The following is a 21,697-nucleotide window of genomic DNA, read 5'->3' as shown; positions in this document are numbered from 1 at the left end:
TGGCCCATGTGGAATCATATGTCCACTCACTGTCCATCAACAGTGGTCAGAGGGAGAATGATTCTGGAAAGTAATGCACCTGGGTGCACACATTGATGTGTCAGGAGGCCTTTCGATTTTCCACTATTTCCTGCTAGGGGATAAGATTTGCTTATACTTACCTGTCTGAAAAAACCTGTCCTTTGGCCAAACGCAGTTTAGTTTATCATCTGATCATGTAAAAGTGATGCTTTGCTGTTAGACTTATTAGCCAGATTGAATTTCTACTATTTAAATAGTGAGGGGTGGCATCATTTCATGTTTGGTGGCTTTTTGAAAACCTTTTTTCCTCCTGGTTTTAAAGATTACCATAATGTAAGTTTGTTTTTACTTTTTATCAGATGGTGTAAACTGCCCTTTGTACTTTTCAGAATTGACCTGTGTGTTCTTTTCTTCCAAATGCACTTTGTAACACTTTTTTTTCAGTTCTAATTAAGTCCTATTAGAATTGCATTAAATTCAAAGTTTATATAGAACAAAATATTTATAAAAAATGTGAATACATATTTAAGGAGACATGTTCCTTGAGTTTTTTCAAGACTTTTATGTACTTCTTATAGAACTTTATCATTTTCCTTGTAGGGCTTTTACACACATTTCATGGAATTTATCTCCCAGTGCCCTCCTTTTTATTATTTTATTGTAGGGGACTATTAAAAGGGATTCTTTTATTGTGTTTTCTGACTATTTTTTGTAGATAGAAACTTACTGAGTTTTGTATTGTAATTTTATATTTAGCTTCCTCATTGAATTCTGTCATTTCTATTTTTCTGCCTTTTTTTCTGTAGGGTTTTCCAGATAGGCAAGAAAATCATATAATTTTGTTTCTGTAGTTTTCAGTAGTTAACTTTCTTGTCTAAATGCATTGTGTGATAGTTGGGAATGATGATAAATAGAAGTGGTGATTGGGAGCTTTCTTATCTTATTGCTGGTTATAATCAGAATAATACTACACTTTCTAAAGAATAATGTGGGATTTTCATTTGGTTTGTATTATCCCCAGAATGGTAAGAATTTTTAATTAAAAACAAATAGTGGCTATTAGCAATGTACACTTTAGCAGTAACTCGGCAAGCATATGCTATTTTTTTCCTTTTACTTATTATAATAAATTACTTTATGGATTCCTTATCTGCAACCTAGATATGGGGTGATTGGATCAGAAGAGTTCTCAGGTTCCTGACCCTTCACAACTGGTCTTTTCTGCAGTGGGGTTGTTCCACAGATGAGCTGTCTTAAAATCGCCCTGTTTTCAACTGGAAGTTTCCTCCCTCAGTGAACTCCCAAGTTGGGGATTTCCCTATTGGTATTTTGAGAGAAGTTGTTGTCTCCGGTCCCCCATTAACTCAGTGCAAGTCAAGTCTTATGCAAATCAAGATTCCCAAGTCTGCACAGTGGGATTGGTCAGGAATGGCAGATGAAGATGCAAACAAGATTACGGCTGTACAGGCAGTTTTGATTAGAAGGGGCAGGTCCCAGTGGTCAAAATGATTCCAGGAACTCCCTTATAAGGCTCAGGCTCTGAGGGCAGGAGGGCAGTGCAGAAGGATTGCATCCTGGTCTGCCTTTCCTTGAAGGGCAGAGTGTGTGAGGCGCCCCCTATAAACAATGGCTGTGAGATTCTGGCTATGAATTTTGGCCCCATTAATCACATGGAGTCCTTCTTAGCACGTATATTCCTTGTCAGGGTCAATAGTAGTTAGATTTCAATCTGGCCTTCTATTTTACATTAAAAGAAATGATAGCCCGTGAAAGTCAGGTGACTTCGTTGAGGGTAAAGTAACCTAAGATGGAACTCAGGATGTCAGATCCTAGGTTCAATACTTCTATATGTTGCTGTTTCTCAGGAGGCAACTTCCAGCCAGTGAGAGAAAAACCTGTACATAACAGATGGCGTCATTGGGTATTACAAAGTGTTACCATTTAAAACGAAACAGCCTTATATCCCACTCATGCACAGTCACTTATTCATCGGAAAGCCAATCTGACAATGAAAATAACTTGAGAACACAATTTAAGTCATGATTGAGCTATTTCAATAAACATCAAAGGGGATTTTAATAAAATCCAGTGAACTTTCTTAAAATCCTATTTCCCATCCTCCTCCTTTATACTCACACACATACGAGTACAAGTGATTATTGGCAACTCACACTTTCATGTGAACTGTTGACCCCAGAAAGGAATATATCTGCCAAGAAGGGACTCCTTGTGGCTAATTGGGCTCAAATTCATAACCAGAGTCTAGAAGTTGTTGCTGACGTAGAATTCTCAAGCGCTCTACATTTCAGGGAAAGCCACAGTCTGGGCTGCCAACCTCCTGCACTGTTCCTGCCAGCAGCACAGACCTTTATAAAGAACTTCCTGGAATTGTATTTCAACCAATGGGGTGAGACTTGCCCCATCTAATTAGACCTGCACAGCTACATATATATCCTCATTTGCATCCATACTGAACAATCAGAGTGGCTCCATAATGACTAATCCGGAAGGTGCTATGTGGACCAATCAGATTTTGCAAGTTTGAATTCTTCATTTGCATAACAATGGACCAATCAGGGACTGGGGCGGGCACTTTTTCTGTATGAGCTGAGCTCCCCTGTGTCCTGGTGAAGGGCACTTTTTGTTTCTACCAGGGAGGCTGTGTCTTGTTTGGAAACAAGTTGACCTGAATAAAGTTTCTCCTTTCACTGCATCCCAGGTTGGGTACTCCCATTCGCATTGTTTTGGTAGCAGTGAACTTTTGTTGACAGAACTCACAGGGCATCTCAGAACCCGGAAGGCTTGGCCGTGTGGATTCCTTTTGGATCTTGCCCTTCTCTCCTCCTCCTTCTCCCCACCCTGAGTTAGAGAAGTAGATGTCTGTCAAACCATTGGGTAGCACATTTCAAAGGTCACAACAGAAAATCAATTACCAGTGCATCTTTGTTCCCAGCTGCAGGTTTATTTCCACGTCAAAATCTATTTGCAGAATTGCATTTAAAAAGGTGGAGGTGACAGAAAGTAAGATATTATTGCCCACAGCTTAACACTCGCTCCCCCTCCCCCAAACAAACATCCAAAGGACTCAGTAGGTGGATAATGTCTGATTTGCAGGCTGCTTTTTCCTCACGATCCTTTTCCCCTTACTTAGGCCTTTACCTCAGCATTTCTTCGTTAGGATTATCAACAAACTTCTGAGGGGAAGATGACTGAGACCTTGAGTACCCACGAGGAATGGTGCCCAATTCACTTTGGATTTATAAAGAGGCTCATGAGTGTCCTCATCTCATGATTTGCTCCTAATCTAGGACGCCGTACCCAGCACGCTCCTCAGAGATGCTTCAGAAACTAGATGACATCAGTTTTACTCTTTCTCTAACCCATGCTTTCCCTTCTGAGTGCTTCTTTTCTTCTACCTTGAGGTGAAGCATCACATCTTATGGAGACGTGACACATAATGATGGGACAGGTCCGCCAAATGGGCCAAATCCAGGTGTTCTCTACAGACGGTGGCAGTGAAAGTGCTTCTTGCTGACAGTTGTGGTCTAGGGCCACCCTATCTGATAGGTACATAATGTAAGCCACGTATTTAATTTGAAATTTTCTAGTACCCACATTGGGGAAAAAAGTTAAAAAAAAAAAAGAAACAGGTGGTATTAATTTTAACAATATATTTCATTTAACTCAATATAGCCAAAATATTATCATGTAGCATGCGATCATTATCAAAATATTATTGAGGTACTTCACATTCCCTTTTTTCTTATTGTTTTCAAACTCCAGTGTGCGATTTGTATTGACAGTGCATGTCAGTTTGGACTACCTACATGTCAAGTGCTCCCCAGCGACACGTGGCTGTCAGGGTGGGCAGCACACGTCCAGGGGTAAGATGAAACCACTGGGGCCATATCAACCCTGGTTCTAATCACGGGAAAAGCTCTGGAAATTAACTACCATCTCTCATTTGCAGATTCCTCATCTGTAAAATGTGTAAATTTTTTACCTCAAAATGTTCAAACTCCACATATTCTAAGACTCAGAATGTCTTTTCTTTATTTCCTGAACTTTCTCTTCCTTCTTTATTACTATCCTAATTGGTGGCTTTATCATCCTGTCTTCAGCCAAAAGAAAAACAAAAGCCTCTCTCCTGGATAAGCAGCAGCAGCACGTCCTCTGAGCCCCTCCCCCCGTGAGTCTCCCCCACCTCCATTCCCCCTCCCCCACTGATTCACCTTCTCTATGTTTAGCTGTGTCTTCCCCCCACGATCACCTACAGCAGAGGCCACAAAACCGTGGAGCTCTACAGATATGCTTTGTTTTTAAACATTTTTTTTTTAAATTGGTTTCAAACATTGAAAAGTTAGTAAATTTTGGCAGAAAATTCCAAAATTCTAGTCTCCTTGAATAATCAGATGATCCAGTGCACGTGTCCTTTGACTGCCTGGCAATGACCAACTGAAACAGACTAGCCACTGCTCCCTTCAATGGGGAATGCTTTTCCCAGCCCACCCCAGGCCCCGGCTCGACTCACCCTGCTGAGAACACCCCAAGTTCTTAGTACAGTGTACAAAGCCTTTTGCGGTTTTTCCGTTATCAGCATCTCGGCCTCATTCCATGTCAGGAGTTCCTCACATTTTGTTCCAACAAAATCAAGCTACAAATACGTCAGTAAACGCCTCACTGTTTCATGACATCATGCTTTTGCACGCTCTCTTTGTTCTGTTTAGAGGGTTCTCCCCACGGAGACAGCCAGCTGAACCCTAGTCCTCCTTAGAAACTCAACTCAGGCATCGGATCCTCCGCAAAGCCTTGCTTCTTCCCAGAACCCCTCCCCTTTCCTGATACAAGTTCAACTGGATTCTTCTCTGTTACCTCTAGACCTGTGACTCTTGGGCACCAGGCCTGTCCCACTTGCCTGCATTTTGTTTGCTTGTGTATGTGTCTTCCCCACCTTTCGGTGACTTCTAGGATTTGGGGGAACATGCGTGTTTCATGTCTGTGTCCTCAGCATGTGGAGTATGATACACACTGCCATTCTCAGAGACCAGCAAGCACCCCTTTCTTCCTCGCCCAGGTCTGAAACAAATCGAGAGGCACAAGAGTCACGTAGAGGGGACCAAACTGTAGCTTTCTCACCAATAAAAATTACTGCGGAGGGAGTGACTTAGCTGAGTGACCCCAGTGGGTTCTCATAAGGAGGCGGACTTACCATCCTGGCCACAGGTGGTCTGGACAACTGTGTGCGTCTGCCGCAGAGACAGTCCCCTTTTGTGTGGACGATGGCAGGTTAGAGCACGCTTAGGCCTGGCAGCTCCCAGGGGCACCAAGCCAAGCGAGCTCAGGGGCTTCTCCTAAATTTATCAGCCAAGTAAGTCACATGTCCTTGGCTGTTTCCTTCCTGGGTGCGGGGAGAAACTCTCTCTGCCATAGCAACACGAGAAGTAGAGGAAGTGCACCGTAACAGCCGATGGCAGGGATCCTGTGAATTAATGATATTAACTTGAGGGTGCCATCAAAGTGACAGTGCATGTTGGCAGTCAGTCACACGTGTGTGGTGACGGCGCTGGCCTCTGCTATGGAACACAGAGCACAGAGGTTGCGTGGCTTCCCATGGGAACGGTTATTTCTCACCCAGGCTCACCCAGGCCTGCAACTCTGCGGCAGTTTTGCTGGGTGAGGCGGGGCCAGGCTCTGGGCTGGGTTTACGGGTCCTCTTTCTTCCCATTCTGGCAAGTGGGTGAAGGAGCATCCAAGTCAGACCGTGCAGCTGCTGCTCAATGTCTGCTTGGAGGTAGCAAACGCCTTGTACACTTACATGCCACTGGCCAAAGCATGTCACACTGAAGTCCAGCGAGTCAGGGACCACTCTCCTCCCAGAGGGTGCCCGAGCAAGTGACCTGACGGTGAGAAAGGGGCCAAGAGTGGGGAGCAGTGATGCCAGCTGTTAAGTGATTCGACTCAAGTTTCTCCTCCTCTGTGCGCCACATTTTCTTCCGCCATAAATCTGGGAACAAAGATCCCTCCTTTGGACCAGACAAGGCGAGACATAAAACGGGTCATCACAGCTTCCCCCACAGAAGGCAAGGCCCAGATTGCTAGGTGGGGCTAGCGGGTGTCCTTGACCTCCGGCTGCCTGACGTGGTGGTACTGTACTCTGCAAACTCTGGTACCTGAGCCTGGCCTCGTCCCCGCTCCATGGAGCAGAAGGTTCTGGTGTTCCAATGGAATGTCCAGCTCCATCCTCTGGTGGAAACTCTTATTCTGGTTTTGGAGCCCTGCTTATAAAATTATTCCATGGTGCTCTCCTCCCCAGGGGTGCAGGCTTGCACTCACTGCCTCCTGAATGACAGCCTCTCCGCATTCAGCCCAGGAGAAGCTCAGTGGGAGGGTTCATAGTCCTTCACTGAACCAGCGTGTTTAATCATTTATATACGTATTACATTTCTTAGTTTGTATCAGTTATTATGTTATGAAAATAAAAAGGTGAGAGCTTCACAAATAATGCACAGCCTTTAAACCCACAGAGAAGGAGGGGGAAATATTTAGTCTCAAGAAATTGCACAGAGAGGTGCAAAGCAGGGCACATGTGCAAAAGCACAGTTGGCTACACCTCCTGAGTGTAGAGCCATATGTCTCAGTGCTTTCTCTGCCTTGGTCCTGAAACTCGACACATTGGCAGACTCACCCACACACGGCCTTCCCCAGTCCAAAAATGGCTATGGCACACCTGTCCTGCTTTCGAGTTTTCTGGGGGCCTTTAGTACGGCCCCCGACACTGCTCCCTGCAGTTTTGTGCATCACTGGCCACTGGCTTCTTTCCTGTCTTTCTCTTTGGACTTGTTACCTGGACTTGGCTGGCAGGACTAAGGAACATCTCAACAGCACGATCGCCCCTCATAGCTCAGCTTCCACACACTGTCTGCTGCTGCTTAATCTGAGACCCTCACAGATTCAAAACATGGTGAAAATTAAGACGGCTTTGTCTCCTCTCATCCGTCATCTGCATCACATACAGGCTGCCAGTGCCCCAGTGTGCTAAGGGGAGCAATGTCACAGGTGCCAGGGGCGATGATAAGGGTGAACTGTCCCCAAATGCTCAGAGGCTAATTTGCATGTACCTAGTTCCTGTATTTCATTTTTAAAAGTGCCCCAGATTTGATTTCCTGTGATTTTGATTTTCAGGGGTTTCATGCCCATTTATTGGCACACTGGAAGTTTGTACATGAAAGCTTGTATTTTAGGGAATAGCTTGACCCTGCGCAAATATCATTCACAGCAGCTGTCAGGCACTCCACATGCCCTGGGTGACAGCCCAGCAGCCGCTGGCTTAAGGACGGGTGTGCGTCGGGTGCCTCATGGAGGTTGCTGAGAAATGAAAGGATGTGCTGTCAGATGTGCTCAGGAGACACGGTTGCCAGAATCGAAAAGCCTGCTGCGATCTGCAATTCAGTGGGACTGTGGCCCAGACACGCTCGCCCGTCAAAGTCAGAAGCTGCCCTTGGGGACTTCCTTTCAGATCCCCGAGCTCCTGAAGAAGGACCTGGTGTACACACGTGCTTGTCTTCAAGTTGTGGAAATTGAAATAAGCAATAGAAAGACGTCTTTACTGTCCTCGGCCTGCACAGGAGAGAAAGTAGACCGGCCGTCGGAGGCTCTCATTCCCTCTGCTTCTGTCTGACGTGTGCCTCAGGCTGACATCTGAGCTGGACTTCCTCAAACTCCTGACACGCGACCGCCGGCCAGCCTCTCCACTGACCTGAATTCTTGTTTGGGTGAGAGAACATTCAGCTGCCTGGTCCTCATGCTGCTGAGGCTCTTGCTGTTGACCTGCGGTGAGTAGGACGACCAGAAGAGGGTGTGCGGTCCCCTGCGTGGGCAGGGCATCCTGCTGGACGCTGGTGGGACTTCTCAGACTCAAGTGGATGCTGGCCCCGGCTCAGGGACGCTCAGCTCTCCTTCCAGCCCAGGGCTCAGAGCCAGGCAGAAAGTGGAAGATACTAAAAAGCCAGACTTTTTTCTAAAGAAAATGATCGTGTTGGTCTTTTAACTCATAGGAAGGGTTCACCATCTGTCTTTCTTTCTACTTTTCATTGTTGACAGTGTTTTTGGTGTTTTCCGTAGCCTCCAAGATAATTCATACAACAAATTGTCCCGTCACTATTCCTTGTTCCTGTCCACATTGTTTTCCTTTATCTTTTCATGACCCCACCCCCATTCCTACCATCGAACCCTAGAACTCGTCATTACCAGCAAGAGCCCCACACCCAAAATCTGTTTGCAGCCCTGTCCCCCAGCTCATTCTCTAAGTGTCTTCGATTCCCCAGGGTTACTTTCCTGTTGTAAATCACCAATTTTTCTGTTGTAAATTCCTTTGAAGCAAAGACTGTCATTCGTGTTTCCTCCTGTAACCCAAGTGCCGTGTACCATGCCTAGCATATAGTAAGCACTCAAAATTATTGGTTGTGTGGATGAATAAAGAAAATGCGATTTTTATGCTAGCCTGCATTGATTCCTTCCTCCCCCCCGAGGAAGTAATTATTCAACTATTATCAACATTTAACCCCCTCAAAGAAGGCATTGCAGACCAAATAAACGTGGGCTGAAGAGACCCTACTAATGAGGTGACATTATTGAGCGTTAAATAAATCCTAGACACAATTCTCAGCATTTTATGGGTATCAGCTTATTTAATCGTCACAAAAGCTCTGTGTGGTAGGTCTGTTATTCTCTCCACTTTACAGAAAGGAAACTAAAGCACAGGGGAGGAGGCACTTCCCAGGTGACACGGCTCGTAAGGGGAAGAGCCGGGATCCAGATCCGTGCCCACTGGACGAGAGCCCGCATTTCCCCAGAATTTTCCATTGTTGGTCACTATACCTTAATATTATGGTCAAATCTTTGGGATAGAAGAGAATCTCTGGAGCAACCTGGATTCTCTCTGGGGACTAAGCCTCCTGTGATCTGAGCTGGCAAATGTCAGGAGCAGGAAGCTGCCATTCCCCTCCTGAGTGTTGCTACACTGTGTCAGTGGTTCTCAGCTGCACCACAGACTTCTGAGAGGAGGGATGGACATGAGGGGCTGGAAGGAGGGGCTGCAAGGGCTTCTAGAACAAGGGCGTCACCTGGCACTCCCAGATAGAGACGTCACCAGAAAGCACGTCATCATCATGAAATGAACTGTGTTGTGTTGTGCAGAGGTGGTTTGGGGGTGGGTGATGTGGAATGTGAGAAAACGAACAGAAGGAAAGGAAGGAAGGAAAGAAGAAAGGAAAGAAGGAAGGAAGGAGGGAAAGAGGGAAGGAGGAAAGAGGAGAATTAGAGAGGGAAGGAGAGAGGAAGGGAAAGGTGGGAGGGCAGGAGGATGTGCTGCTGAGAAAGATCTTGGGAAAGTTAGACTTTGTGTCCGTCTGTCCGTCTGGGATTTGCTGCTCTGTACTGACCTCCCCGAATTCTCTCACAGCTCCACTCTGTGAACCAACAGGTGAGTTGCACTTCCCTTTCTTCTTCATGGTCCATGGGTATGTTGACACTTGGCCCACGCGGAGACCTGTGGTTGGCTGTGTGGCATCCGGTGACAGCTGCTGTGGTGGACAAACAACAGTGGCTCCCTCAGGCCAGGTTGCTTGTGTGCTCGCTCCTTTCTGTACCTGACACTCATGCGCTCAGTGGGGCAGCAGGTAGGTCTGAGCTGGTCAAAAGCACAGCCTTTTTCTCTGGGGCCTCCCAGCCGAGGGAGGAAGATGCTGTTTGTAAAAGGAAGTCTGGTCCCACAGATTGATGTTGAAGTAGTTGTGCCCCCCCCAGCCTCGGGGGCTCCAAGGCCCCTGCGTGTTCCCCAGCTGGCGTGATGGAAGAAATGCTAAAGGCACACGTCCGCAGAGAACAATTACGGCCGATCCTTGGGCCACATGCAGAAGAAATGGTGCTCCTCCCTCCTTCCTACTTTCAGCCATCTCTGCAGGTACAGCCCATGCCCAGTGGGGCTTCTCCCTCGGACGCTGCTGATGCAAAGTGACTTCATGGTCCTCACTGGGGGTCTCACCTACGCCAGAGGGGGAGGACAGTCCCCCAAAAGGAGGGTTCACTAACATCTGTTTGGCACCAATGCATGTCTGAACGCTCTTCGTACATAGAACACTAGCCACAGGGTTAAGAGAGACGATCGTCCCACCAGGAGCACAGGCTGTGTGGAGCCAGGGGATGCGGCACAGGAGTCCTCGTGGCCAGAGAGACCCCAGACCAGCCCAGCCTCCTGGCCGCATGTCCACCTCACGCCTGTGCCCGTGGTAATGCCGGGGCACCTGTGCCTGGCCCGGCTTCTTCTCCATGAGCGCAGCTTCGGCTCGATCTCAGCCTAAGCAGAAACCCAAAGCTATATCCAGGACGACAAAAGAAAGCTTCTGCCACCAGGATTTGCCAGGGGGGTCTCTGTGCCTGAGAATTATTGAAACAAGCCCTGTGCTGCAGCCTCTGTGAGCTGCCCTGTGTGAGGTCCCACTGCAACCCACCCCGGCCCCATCAGAAAAGTGGGGTACAACTGCTGGGATGCCCTTTCCTTCCTTTCTCTGCTTGGGCCCTGAGGCTGTACTGTCAGTCTTCTGGGGATGACGGTTTTCCAAGAAGAGAAGTGACTAATGTACAGAGCATTCGTTCCATGGTCCAACACAGAGCAAACATTCTGGTGACGTCCTGGGATGCGTTTGTGACAGTTGCAGGGCCATGCGTCCCAGTAGGACGGTGACGGGTGTCAGACCAGGAGTCAAATAACCTGTCAGTGATCTAGGACACATGGGCGTTCCTACGCTGTGGAGAGAAAAGGGCGTTTCTGAGGAAAGGTCTGAGAATTTCCTACAGAGCGGAGGCCCGGCAGGTTGGATACACAAGTGCCTGAAAGGCTGGTGCTAGCGGGGAGTCATGGGCTGCTGCGACTGGGGGAGATTAGGAGACGAGCTGAAAGCTCAATCCAACTTTAACCACCTTTAATTCACCCGGGAAAAGCCCCAAGGCCCCAATGGGACACATCCTGAGGCCACCTACGAATCAGAGGTTTGTAAAGAAGCCCAGAGCAGAGGCTGCGTAGACGCGTGGATCCAGGGCGTGTCCAGGCGAGAGCACGCCTGCCCCTCCGCTGGCAATCACAGGGCAGGAGGGCATCGGGAAAGAAGGACGTGAGTTACTCCAAGTCTTTCCCAGACTGACTGGTCCTGCGGGTCTCACACTCTGCCTGTGAAGGAGACAGTGTGGGTCTGAGATGTCAGGGACATGGAAGAAAAGGAAATGCCTTCTGACAAGGATGAGTGCCATACACTCACTTTCCTGAAACTCCAGGCTTTGTCTTCAGTAACGGTGGCCGGTATCCTGCACTTAGTTCATGGGCAGAAACTCCAAAGAGTAAGAACCAAGTTCAAGGCCGTGAGGCGGGAGGTGACACTGCCCAGGGCAGGACGTGTGGGGTGAGCGGTGGACAAAGGGATGGCCCTGGGCCACTAGTGGGTTGACTGGGGGGGGTCTGTGTCCGGCTGGCTGTTTCTGTCTTGTTTCTAATGCTGAGGACACAAAGTGCCTCTTACCAGGACCCCTGAGGCCGGTCGTTGAACCTGTGTTTGTTCTTCTCTCTAGGGCTGCTTTTGACAGTCAGGCCCTCTCGGCTGGTGGAGGGGGGCCCCATGACCCTGAGCTGTGTGAACCAGCTCCATCAGAGGCTACCTGGCTCGCCCCAGTTCCAATTCCTCAAAGACGGTCATGCCCTGGGCCTGGGCTGGGACAACTCCTCGCAGTACCAGGTGGCCGCCGTGTGGAGAGAGGACGTGGGGTACTACTGGTGTGAAGTGTGGATAGAACACAGAGTGATAAAGAGCAAACGCATGTGGATAGACATGCACAGTGAGCGCCGGGCCGGTGGGGTGGTGGCGGTGGGGGTGGTGGGCGGGGGACTCCTGCCTGCAGGAGGATGGCTGTTTGAGGGATGTCCCCAGCTTCCCTATGGCTGAGCCCCTCAGCTCTCATCCTTGCTCTTCCCACTCAAGCACACAGGAGGGCATTCAGAAAAGCCCTACTGCGTGTTTCACTGCACTGGAGAGAGTGGGAGAGAAACCTGCATCGTCCGCGGTCTGATTACAAGAGCTGAGCTCAGTTGGCGCTCCAGTGTGCGCTGCTCTTGTAGCAGGTGGACTGTTAGCAGAAACGACAGGGATAGGGAGATAGACTGAGGTGCTGAAAGAAGGCTCGGGAGACGCCACGGGAAGGGCCCCCAGGAGACACCACGGGAAGCACCACGGGGAGGAACCCCGGGAGATGCCACAGGGAGGGCCCCCGGGAGAGAAGTCAGGGCCTGAGTTGGAAACTAAGAAGACAGGGGTGTTTTGTGATTCTAAACCATATTATTCCAAGTCAGGATCAAGGCTTCTGACGTCCTCTCCCATCCTCAGACAAAGCGTTTCCATTGCTCCGTAAGGAAACGTCTCACACCTGCCCAAGACCCAACCTTGTGACAGGGCCACCAAACCAGACACCAAATATGACACCAGAACACCCCCAGGCAGCAGGCCTGGTCTGGCAGAGCTGAGACCAGCACTCCAGCCCCAGGCAGCTTGATTTACAACCTGGACTTGTAACCACGTGTGCCTTGAAAATGGAGTCTGCGATGGCGGGGTTCAGGGAAAGCCTCTGTCCTGGGAGGAAGCAGAGGCTGCCCCTTCCCTGCTAGTGTGGCAGGCCTTTCTTACCCCACCGCCATCAACCCAACAACGCCGATTCCAGACAGCAGAACCCCCCACAGCACCACTGAGTTACTTAAATCACTGACTTCGTCCAAGGCCTTTCCTTCAGGACGGCGTCACCTGCTCTCTGTCCCTGAAGCCCTCCCCACTCAGGGCGGCCCTGTGTCATCTCGTTTGTGTAGGAGTGCCTGTCCGTAACGTGAGCTTGGAGACACAGCCTGCAGGGGGACACGTGGCAGAGGGACAGACGCTGGTGCTCGCCTGCTTGGTCAGTGGGGGCACCGGAGACATCAACTTCCTCTGGTACCGAGGGGCCCTGGGTGTGAAACTGGAGACCAAGACCCAGCGTTCCCTGTCGGCGAAGTTCGAGATCCCCGCAGTGAGGGAGAGCGACGCCAACCAGTACTACTGCTCGGCTGACAACGGCTACGGCCCCAGGCTCAGCGGGCTGGTGAGCGTCACCGTCACAGGTGAGCGTCACCGTCACAGGCGAGCACCGCCACCCTCCGTCCAGCCAGCAGGTCCCGAGTCGGGCTCCATGTTCCCCGGTGGCATCTTGAGGGAGTTCCATGGGGCTGAGCCTCTGTGGGCAGAGGACGGGGCTGACACATTACCAGGGACCCTCTCTGACATTCCACTGTCTCCTCAGTTCCAGTATCTCGGCCCGTCCTCACCCTCAGGGCCCCCGGGGCCCCGGCCCTGGTGGGGGACACGGTGGAGCTGCACTGTGAGGCCCAGACAGGCTCTCCCCCGATCCTGTACCGCTTTTATCACGACGGTGTCACCCTGGGGAACAGCTCGGCCCCCTCTGGAGGAGGAGTGTCCTTCAACCTGTCTCTGACTGCAGAACATTCCGGAAACTATTCCTGTGAGGCCGACAATGGCGTGGGGGCCCAGCGCAGTGAGGTCGTGCCATTCAGTGTCACAGGTACAGCTCAGGCCACAGAACTGACTGGTCAGTGTCTCTGTCCCAGGGTCCTGGGACACATCTGCTGCCCTCGCACTGTGTCTGGTACTGGGTTAGCAAAGCAGGGGTTCCTGGGGAGTGCTGTCCTGGGGGTGTAGCTCAGGGGCGTGGAGGATACAAAGGCTGGGTGCCTATCTCCTCCTGTCATCAGCGTGAAAAGCTGCAAGTCCCTAGATAAGTAAGTCCCATGGCACCCTTCCTCCCCCACCCCCACCCCCACCAAGAGCGACCTTGGCCTCACCGCACGCTCACGATGTCCGCTATCCATTCCAAGCCTTTTTGGCTGCTCACGCGTGGCCTTCTCCCCTCAGCACCGAGAGAGGACAGAGCAGAGCTCACGACGGCGGTCGTCGTTGAGGGGCTGTTTGGCCTCCTTGGTCTCCTCACTGCGGTCCTGCTAATTTGCTGCTGGTGCAAGAGAAAAATGGGTTAGTAATTACAAACATTGGCATTTTGTGATGTGACCTTCGTTTTCACTGAAGTAGGCTAGGGTTGTGACGCGTGCCCTGTGAAGAGCGAATGTGTCCTGTGAGTCACGCTGCTCACACCCCCAGCCAGGAATGGAACCTATTGAAGTGGACAGAGCTGTTAGCAGTTCTCTGTCCCCTACGCGTTCTCAGCTGCTATCGTGTGCTTCTGTGACTTACCTGTCATTCAAAAATATGACCATTTAAGTAACTAATCAGCTCCTGGAAGAAACGGTCCAGCTATGCTGACCATCTCCCACTTAGAGTCTCTGCGTCAGTCCCATTGCTCTTCATCAGAGCGCCAACTTCAGTAGTTGAACACTTTATCACCATGGGTCACTCAATATTTACCTGTACGTTTAGTCTTGGTCTCCTGTTCGTCGATCAAGTTGGAGATGGACCAAGAGGAGACCATGTGAAATTCTCATTTAACTTCCAAGGTTCTCGGCGCCTGTGGGCACCTGGCCCCAGCTCTGGCGTGGGTGTGGCAGTGCCCGTTCCTGAGGCGCGTGTCGTGATGAGATCAGATGGTGTGGTTGTAAAGCCAGAAGCAAAAAGGCAACCGGTGTGAGGGTCCAGACACTCGAGCTGCAGGCCTCACTCTGGGTTTACTGTCAGAGGGAAGCTGCTTAACTGCTCTAGACCTCAGTGTGTCCGTCTGACAATGAAGGGTCTGCCTAAAGGAGCTTCAGGGCGGTGTCTGGGCACACAGTAGCCTCGATCCCCGCACCAGGGCTACGGGAAAACACTGGGAAGGAGGGCCCTGCACTGACGGGTGTGTCGTTTGATTTGCAGGACAACCTTCAGCCAGGGACTCGGTCAGGTGAGGCATCCACTGCATCTGTGGGAGCTGACAGTGTGGGAACGTATTCAAAACAGCTGAACTCTCTTGGGAGCTTTCTTCATATCTTTGTGTACCCAAAACGGCCACTCAGAGTTCCCCCACTGGGAACCCTGAATACCCACTTGCTACTCCTCTTCTTTTACACGTGAACTAATTACGTCCTTTCCTCATTCTTCCTAATTTATCTCCTTCACTAAATCTGTAGAAAAAGAAAGTTACATCACGTTGACCCATTTCTTGCATTCATTCAATCAATTAACCAATATCTGGGAATCTGTAAGTCATTCTGTTGGGTGCTGAAAGGCATGGAGATATGGGGAAATCTTGAAACTCGGAAAGAAGCTCAGAATAGTTCAGCTATGTACACGTTTCTGAGATGCCAGCCAGAGGGTAAAAAAGATACTGAAAAACGTGGTGATAAACTTGTGCGGAAGTTTAGAAGAGGAAACATTTGCGAAAGTACTTCCATCTGGGGACACTGATGCTTGGCTGACACATTTCACAGGTGTTACTTACTGTCCACGCCAACAAAAGCCAGGCTTTTTTCCAGATCAGTGTGGCGCTCCTCCAGCGGCACGTGGACACGCGAGGCCATTTTCTTCTTTCCCGTTGTCAAGGTGCTTGTTCTGCTCGCCAGCCTGTGTTCCCTCAGGGCTGGACCGGTCTCTCTTCATCCAGTGTCTCCGGAGCCCCCCTCCCCCACCCCCTGGATGCAAAGGGCACTTCCGGGTGTGGGCAGCACCATGAGCCCGTCAGAGGAGGGCCTAGTGCCGTGGGTGTGACAGTGCCAAGTGAGCCAGACATAGACAGGGCTCCTGCCACGCAGCCGGCTGGTCCCCAGGAGTGAGTGCTGCACTCGGGACCCTTAGCAGGCGGCGTCTCTCCTTGGGCGTCGTCCCCATGATCCCAGATGGTGAGGTCTGCGACATGTGAAGTGCCATCCCAGATGGAAAGCGTGTGTTTCTGTGTTTGCAGGAGCCCTCCCCTCCCTCCACCCCGGGAGTCCACATACCTCAACACCGCTCCGGAGCAGCGACAGCCCATATATCAGAATGGTGAGGCCCCCCCACAGTGCCCCGCCCACGGCAGTGCAGCAAGCTGGGGAGGAGGCCAGGGGCTAATGCAGGCTGGCCAAAGCGGACCCTGCAGAGCTCCAGCCACCTGTGCGGACAGACGGCTCATCTGTGTGCATGTGACAGGTAGCAGGAGGGAGTGGCTGAGTCCTGACCCCTGTTTTCTCTCCCAGTGAATGTCGGACGTGGAGATGAGGTTTATTCTCTGGCGTTCTGCATGCAACAGGAATGGCAGCCAGCCGCAGGTGAGGCACGAGAAAGTGACTCTGTCCCTGACTTTTCTCCTTCCGGGAACCAAGGAGTCCCTGGGCGGCAGCTGTGGTAGCATCTGCGGTGTTGCCGGCTCTACCTGGAGCCGACGTGAGCACTGAGCTGACCTGAGACGGACTTGGGCCTGGGACCTGCTGACAGGTCCTGGCCATGGAGCAGCTGTCACTGTACAGCCCAGTCAGGCAGCAGCACGGGGGTGGTGGCCTCTGCCTGTCCCCTCTGGGTGGCCCTGTGTACCCCCTCAGCACCCAACACAGCTGCCTACAAGCTGCTGCTGTCTATTCCCTACCAGGGGTGCCCAGAAACGCTGAGAGGCACAAACGCCAGGAGGGACCCACTTCCCTCCCACCCCAGGCTGCTGATTTTCCTTTGCAGAGTAAGGGAGTCGTGTTTATGACAGATAGAAAAGTGAGACAGAAAATACCCATGGAAATAACTCCACGGCAAATAGACAGGAGTGGAAGAAGCCTTAGGTAGTGCTTAGGGGACAGCTGTGAGTATGAGCAGAGTCTCACGCTCGGTCTTTCTCTCCACAGCAGAGGCCCTGAGGATGCCTGCTAATGGCCCGGTAGGTGGAGTCCCTCATGCTCTTTCCTCAGTACTTTTCCTCTCTGTCTTCTGGGCACTGCTTCTCCAGCTTCTTCAATTACAGCCACTGAGGGAAAACATAAGATCCCCTGGCCAATCTCCTCCCGTATCTTCCCACACAGCAGGGATACAAACTAATGTGTAACCGTCCGGGGTGCTTACCTGTCCTTTAGCAACAGACACAGGGATGATTTGTGAGGGAACTGCAGTGTGTGCGTAGGCTAAAAACGCTGTTTGAAAATCTTTACACTGAAATGCTGCTGCGCCTTACGTACATAACTCTGTGCTGTCAGGTTAAGCAAACAACACCTAGAAATCCAAATTAATGTTGAATGAAGCTAAACTAATAGTGATTTTGGTCATTACAAATCAGTCATTCTAAACTTTGAAAAATTCAAGACATCATTGATGACGCAAAAAGGCTTTCAGAAACGTGCAGGAATTCCAGTTCCGCGTGTATATAACGACAGTCGGTGGCTGGTAATTTCGTCCAATGTGGGGTGACAGTCACAGGTCTCAGGACAGAATTGGCATCTTTGGAAAACGCTGGCGACATGCTAAATTTAGTTTATGGTTACAAAATTCTGACATCTTTAGAAAAATGACAGTTACAGGACAGCCTGACAATGAGTCATAAGAGTGAGAGAAGGCCTCGTACGCCTGGGTCAGTTTGCAGCTCGTGGGGAGGCCCTCTGCAGCCACCAGTGGGGGGCAGGCCCTCGGCAGAAGCTGACTTGGGCCACAGCCTCCTAGAGGGCTTCATTCATGTATGTGGCACCCCAAGAAAGGTAGGGCGCATCCAGGCGGCCCGGGACGAGGAGAGCTGGGGCCCCTGCCTGTGCCCTGCTCTGGCCCTAGCCCTGCCCCTCCTTATAGGACCCCTCAGTCATCTATTCAGGGGTGATGAAGGTGGACGTTACGGACAAGGATTATGAGGACGCGATGTAAGGTGACGGAAGATTCTCCCTGGAAACTATCCATGAACCCACGTCTCAGCACCAGTACGTCCTCCCGCGGTCCCGGGAACCAGCTGCTTTCCTCCACAGGATGCTGACTGCGTCTACTGTGACGTGAAGTTGGCTCAGACCCTGAAGGGACCACCCAGGAGAACCAACAGGAAGGCCCCAGGGGCAAGGGCTTTGTTACCAAAAACGATTCCTACCGGCTCTTTTAGACACAGATCAAATTGTGCTCAAACTCCTTTTTAAAAGAAGAAACAGGATGGGATAAAAGAAGAGCAACACTAACCTTCCAGGGCATGGACCCAGGGCCAGTGGTCCTGTGGGACTCTCCACACAGAGAGCTGTGCGTCTCGTTCTGTCCAGGCGCTTTCTCTGCTCAGACGATCCCGAACTCCAGCCCTGCCCCTGACATCCATGTCTTGTTTCGCCATAAAATATGTGACTCGGTAGCTTGGGGTCACAGTTACCAAATTAGAATTAAAACAAAGTTCCATTAAAAGTTATTGTCGTTATACTCAATGTCAGCGACATATTTTGGATGCACAGGTCACTCTAGATGTCGCCCACATAACGCGATGTAATCTTTGTAAGTTTCACCACATCCGCAGTTCTGTATTTGTTGCAGCCTCAAGAAGATTTATGAACATAATTTCTCTGCTTTTATTCACAAACGTTTTGAAAACATGTGATAATACAGTTTGGAGTTTGTATTTTAATTTTAAATCAAGCATAAGCTAACTCTTATAAATTAAAACAATTGGAAGCATATGCAATGTAAAAAGTCAAAAACAAAGTCTTCCCTATAATCTAACAGAAGTGGGACCCTTTGTTGAAAACTAAGCATGTTTAAAATCTTAGCTCTACAGGTATTTTTCTATTTTTGTACGAACATTTTTATGTTCATGTAAATATACAAATATTTAGAAATACACCTATTTAACAAAATATCATGAAATATTTTCAAGTCTGTGTATAGCTCTATTGTACTATTTTAAAAGACTGTAGTATTCTGTTATATAGATAAATCATAATTCATATTTTCTTTTGGTAAAATATACATAACATAAAATTTATAATTTTCACCATTTTTAAATGTACAGTTCAGGGCTATTAAATCCTATCATGATATATTTTAATCCTTTCAACCACTGATGGATTTTAAGGTGGTTTCCAAAATTTTTATATGATAAAACCAACGCTAAAATAAATGTCCTTGTACAAACATATGATTCCTGTTCATTCATGTGAAGGAAAAATTTGTAAGTTGAGGATTACTACATTTTAAGTTATTCACAGTAGATGTTTTCGTTAAATACTTACAAATGGCTCTCCAGTAAGGATGTATCGATTCATGCATCTCCCAAAGCTGTAGAGAGCATCAGTCTGGAGGAGAAAGTGTTGCTATTTCATTTAAATTTGTAAAATTACTGCTTATTATTATTATGCTGTCTCATCATTGCTTTAATGCTCTCCTTCAGAAATGTAGAAGTGCACTGAACCTTCTCATTCTACTCCCAGGACTCTCAGTTAGTCTTTCCAATTTTTTATTTCTTTATCATCACTGTTACATTCTGAGTAGTTCTTAATCTCTGTGGTCCAGTTTACTAATTCTCTCTTCAGCTGTGTCCACTTTATGGTTTAACCTATTTATTTCTTATTTCAGTGACTACATTTTTTTTTTCTTTTGAGAGGTATCAGTAGCAAAATGTTTAAAAACACGGTTTCTGAAGAATTGTCTGGATTTACATTTTGCTCCACCATTTACTAGCCCTGCAGTTTGGGTCAAACTAATTAACCTATGTGTGTTTTTTCATGCTTAAAATTGAGATAGCAATTGTATCCTAAATACAATGTTGTTTTGCTAATTATGTAAACCCATGTGCTTAAAATGCTGAAAAGTGTACCTATCAAGTACTCAAACAATAAATTAGTATTATTCTCCCTTTGCAAATCTGCCTTTTTGTTATTTATAGTATTTTACTGTTATGGGCTTACTATTTCATTTTATTATTTTAGCAAGCTTAAATAGTTTAAATACATTAAATGCATTATAACTCCTACATAGTTCTTTTACCTGAAGTTTTAGGTATTTAAGCCTGCATTTATCACCTATTTTGAGTCTTGTTCATCATAATTTGGTGCCATTTGTGACTTTAGATGAATAAGCTTCTGGGGCAGTGTAGGAACCCCACGTGACCTGCACTTCTGATGGTCCCTCAGAGGTCATTTTGTATTTGCTTCTTCTAAGCTTTGGGAGGTCACAGGCCCAGGACCACTTTTTATGATAATTCCTTATTTGGGGTTTCCCAGAGCACACCCATGAGCGTGGCACAGTCCTGTGGTTTGTGACTATGGGGGAAACGTTCTCCTTGCCTCCCAGATCTCATACAAACACAAGCTTTCTTGTCATCTCTCTGTGCTGGTGGGTGAATTTTTCTCCACCAAACCAGTCGTTTATTAAACGGAAAGTCCTCTGCTGGTCCAGATTTTAGGCAGGTGTTTTAGTTTCAAGTTTCCGTCTTTGGTGGGCCCGATGTTCTGTCTCCTAATTCCACATGGATTTTAAATGCTAAGCCCATACAAATGACTTAGTGTAACATTTTCTCCTACGCCCCTCCCCCACGGGAGTGGTAATGTCAATTTTGTATGTTTCACACTCTATTTCCACTTCCTCTTTTTTCTTCTTTGTCTGCAGTGGGGAAATTTCCCCTCTTTGTTACCTATTTGGTTATGCATTTTAATAATTATGTAACACTTACCCATCTCTGAAGGAATGAATAAATGCTTCCTCTTACTGGGGACCAGAACTTTGTGAACTGGAAAGGAGTGTTGTGGTAGACTATGTTACAAAGTGAGTGAAAACCCTTGCAGGGAGCTCAAGACGGAAAGCCAGAAGTAGAATCTGGATCTGGGTTGTTGGTTCTTCTTCAGCCGCCAACAACTAGTGTTCACCCACCAGGAAGCTCCCCCAGAAACTCTGAGCGACTCTGTCACAGGTCGGTGTGGTCGACGACCCGTGGTCTCCAGCTCCCCTGGGTCACGGGACTTCCTGCCTGGAAAGTCAGAACCCATCCACCTTCTGGAAAACCCACACACGTACAATTAAAACAGAAAGTGGAAAGCTTCGGATTGAATTGTCGTTGATGCCTGGGGCCCCTCCACACCTACTGTCCCCAAGGAGACCAGGCCCCTTACCAAGAGGTATTTTGACATGGGTGGGAGGAGGACTGCTCCCTGTTGCAGATGCTTCTTGCATATCTATGGGTTTGAGTTCCACCCCCAGAGACTTGGGTTAGAGTCCCACGGTCCTGCTGGGGCCACAGGGACAGCCCTGTAACCCTCCTCGACAGACAGAGAGGAACAGTCTCCACTCCCCATACTCACCAGAGTACTCAATCCGGCCCAGGGTGGCTCTGCCTCAGGCAGGCCAGTATCTGTTGAGACAAGTCACTGCAGGTCTGGACGACCACGGCCAACCCGGGAGATGTGCCTGTGTACGTGGGCACTCTCCTTTTCTCCCTCTGATCCGTATAATTGGAGGAATAGAGTGCCGTCCTACTGCATGCTAGAGGACCCTAGAAAGATGAATGCCCCCCACACTCTGCGGTACGTAGGATGGTATTAGAGAAGGCAAACCAAGAAGCCAAAAGGCTCCAAACAATCCAATCACAGCCCCGGTGGTGCAGGCCGTCCCTGGAACAGACCCAGGATGGGACACCAGTGACCCAGGAGACCAGGCGAAGTTAGACCAGTATAAGGGATGGTTGATAACAGGACTTCACGAAG

General features: G+C 49.0%; 1 protein-coding gene across 2 annotated transcripts; it reads left to right on the top strand.

Moving 5' to 3' along the window:
- Positions 1-7,211: 7,211 nt before the first annotated feature.
- On the top strand, positions 7,212-19,833 carry LOC117014873 (Fc receptor-like protein 1). Of its 2 annotated transcripts, XM_033093150.1 has the most exons (11): positions 7,212-7,853; positions 9,482-9,502; positions 11,641-11,904; positions 12,923-13,210; positions 13,390-13,668; positions 14,019-14,135; positions 14,970-14,997; positions 15,994-16,073; positions 16,265-16,336; positions 16,898-16,929; positions 17,826-19,833. In XM_033093150.1, the coding sequence occupies exons 1-11, from the start codon at positions 7,823-7,825 to the stop codon at positions 17,895-17,897; spliced, it is 1,284 nt and encodes a 427-aa protein (XP_032949041.1). In that variant the 5' UTR covers positions 7,212-7,822; the 3' UTR covers positions 17,898-19,833. The 2 variants fall into 2 exon arrangements, 1 of the variants encoding a protein (XP_032949041.1); XR_004421632.1 differs by lacking the exon at positions 14,970-14,997 and having other exon boundaries at positions 17,826-17,859.
- The last annotated feature ends 1,864 nt before the right edge of the window (positions 19,834-21,697 follow it).

Source organism: Rhinolophus ferrumequinum, chromosome 22 (genome assembly GCF_004115265.2).
Source record: "Rhinolophus ferrumequinum isolate MPI-CBG mRhiFer1 chromosome 22, mRhiFer1_v1.p, whole genome shotgun sequence".
Taxonomy (NCBI): Eukaryota; Metazoa; Chordata; class Mammalia; order Chiroptera; family Rhinolophidae; genus Rhinolophus; species Rhinolophus ferrumequinum.
Note: the sequence above shows the minus strand (reverse complement) of the source record. Positions and strands in the feature narration are given on the sequence as shown.

Coding starts and splice junctions, on each gene's coding strand:
- LOC117014873 (XM_033093150.1), top strand. CDS start 7,823: ATGCTGCTGAGGCTCTTGCTGTTGACCTGCG. Junction 13,669..14,018: donor CGTGCCATTCAGTGTCACAG/GTACAGCTCAGG, acceptor TTCTCCCCTCAG/CACCGAGAGAGGACAGAGCA. Junction 16,930..17,825: donor GGATGCCTGCTAATGGCCCG/GTAGGTGGAGTC, acceptor CCCTCCTTATAG/GACCCCTCAGTCATCTATTC.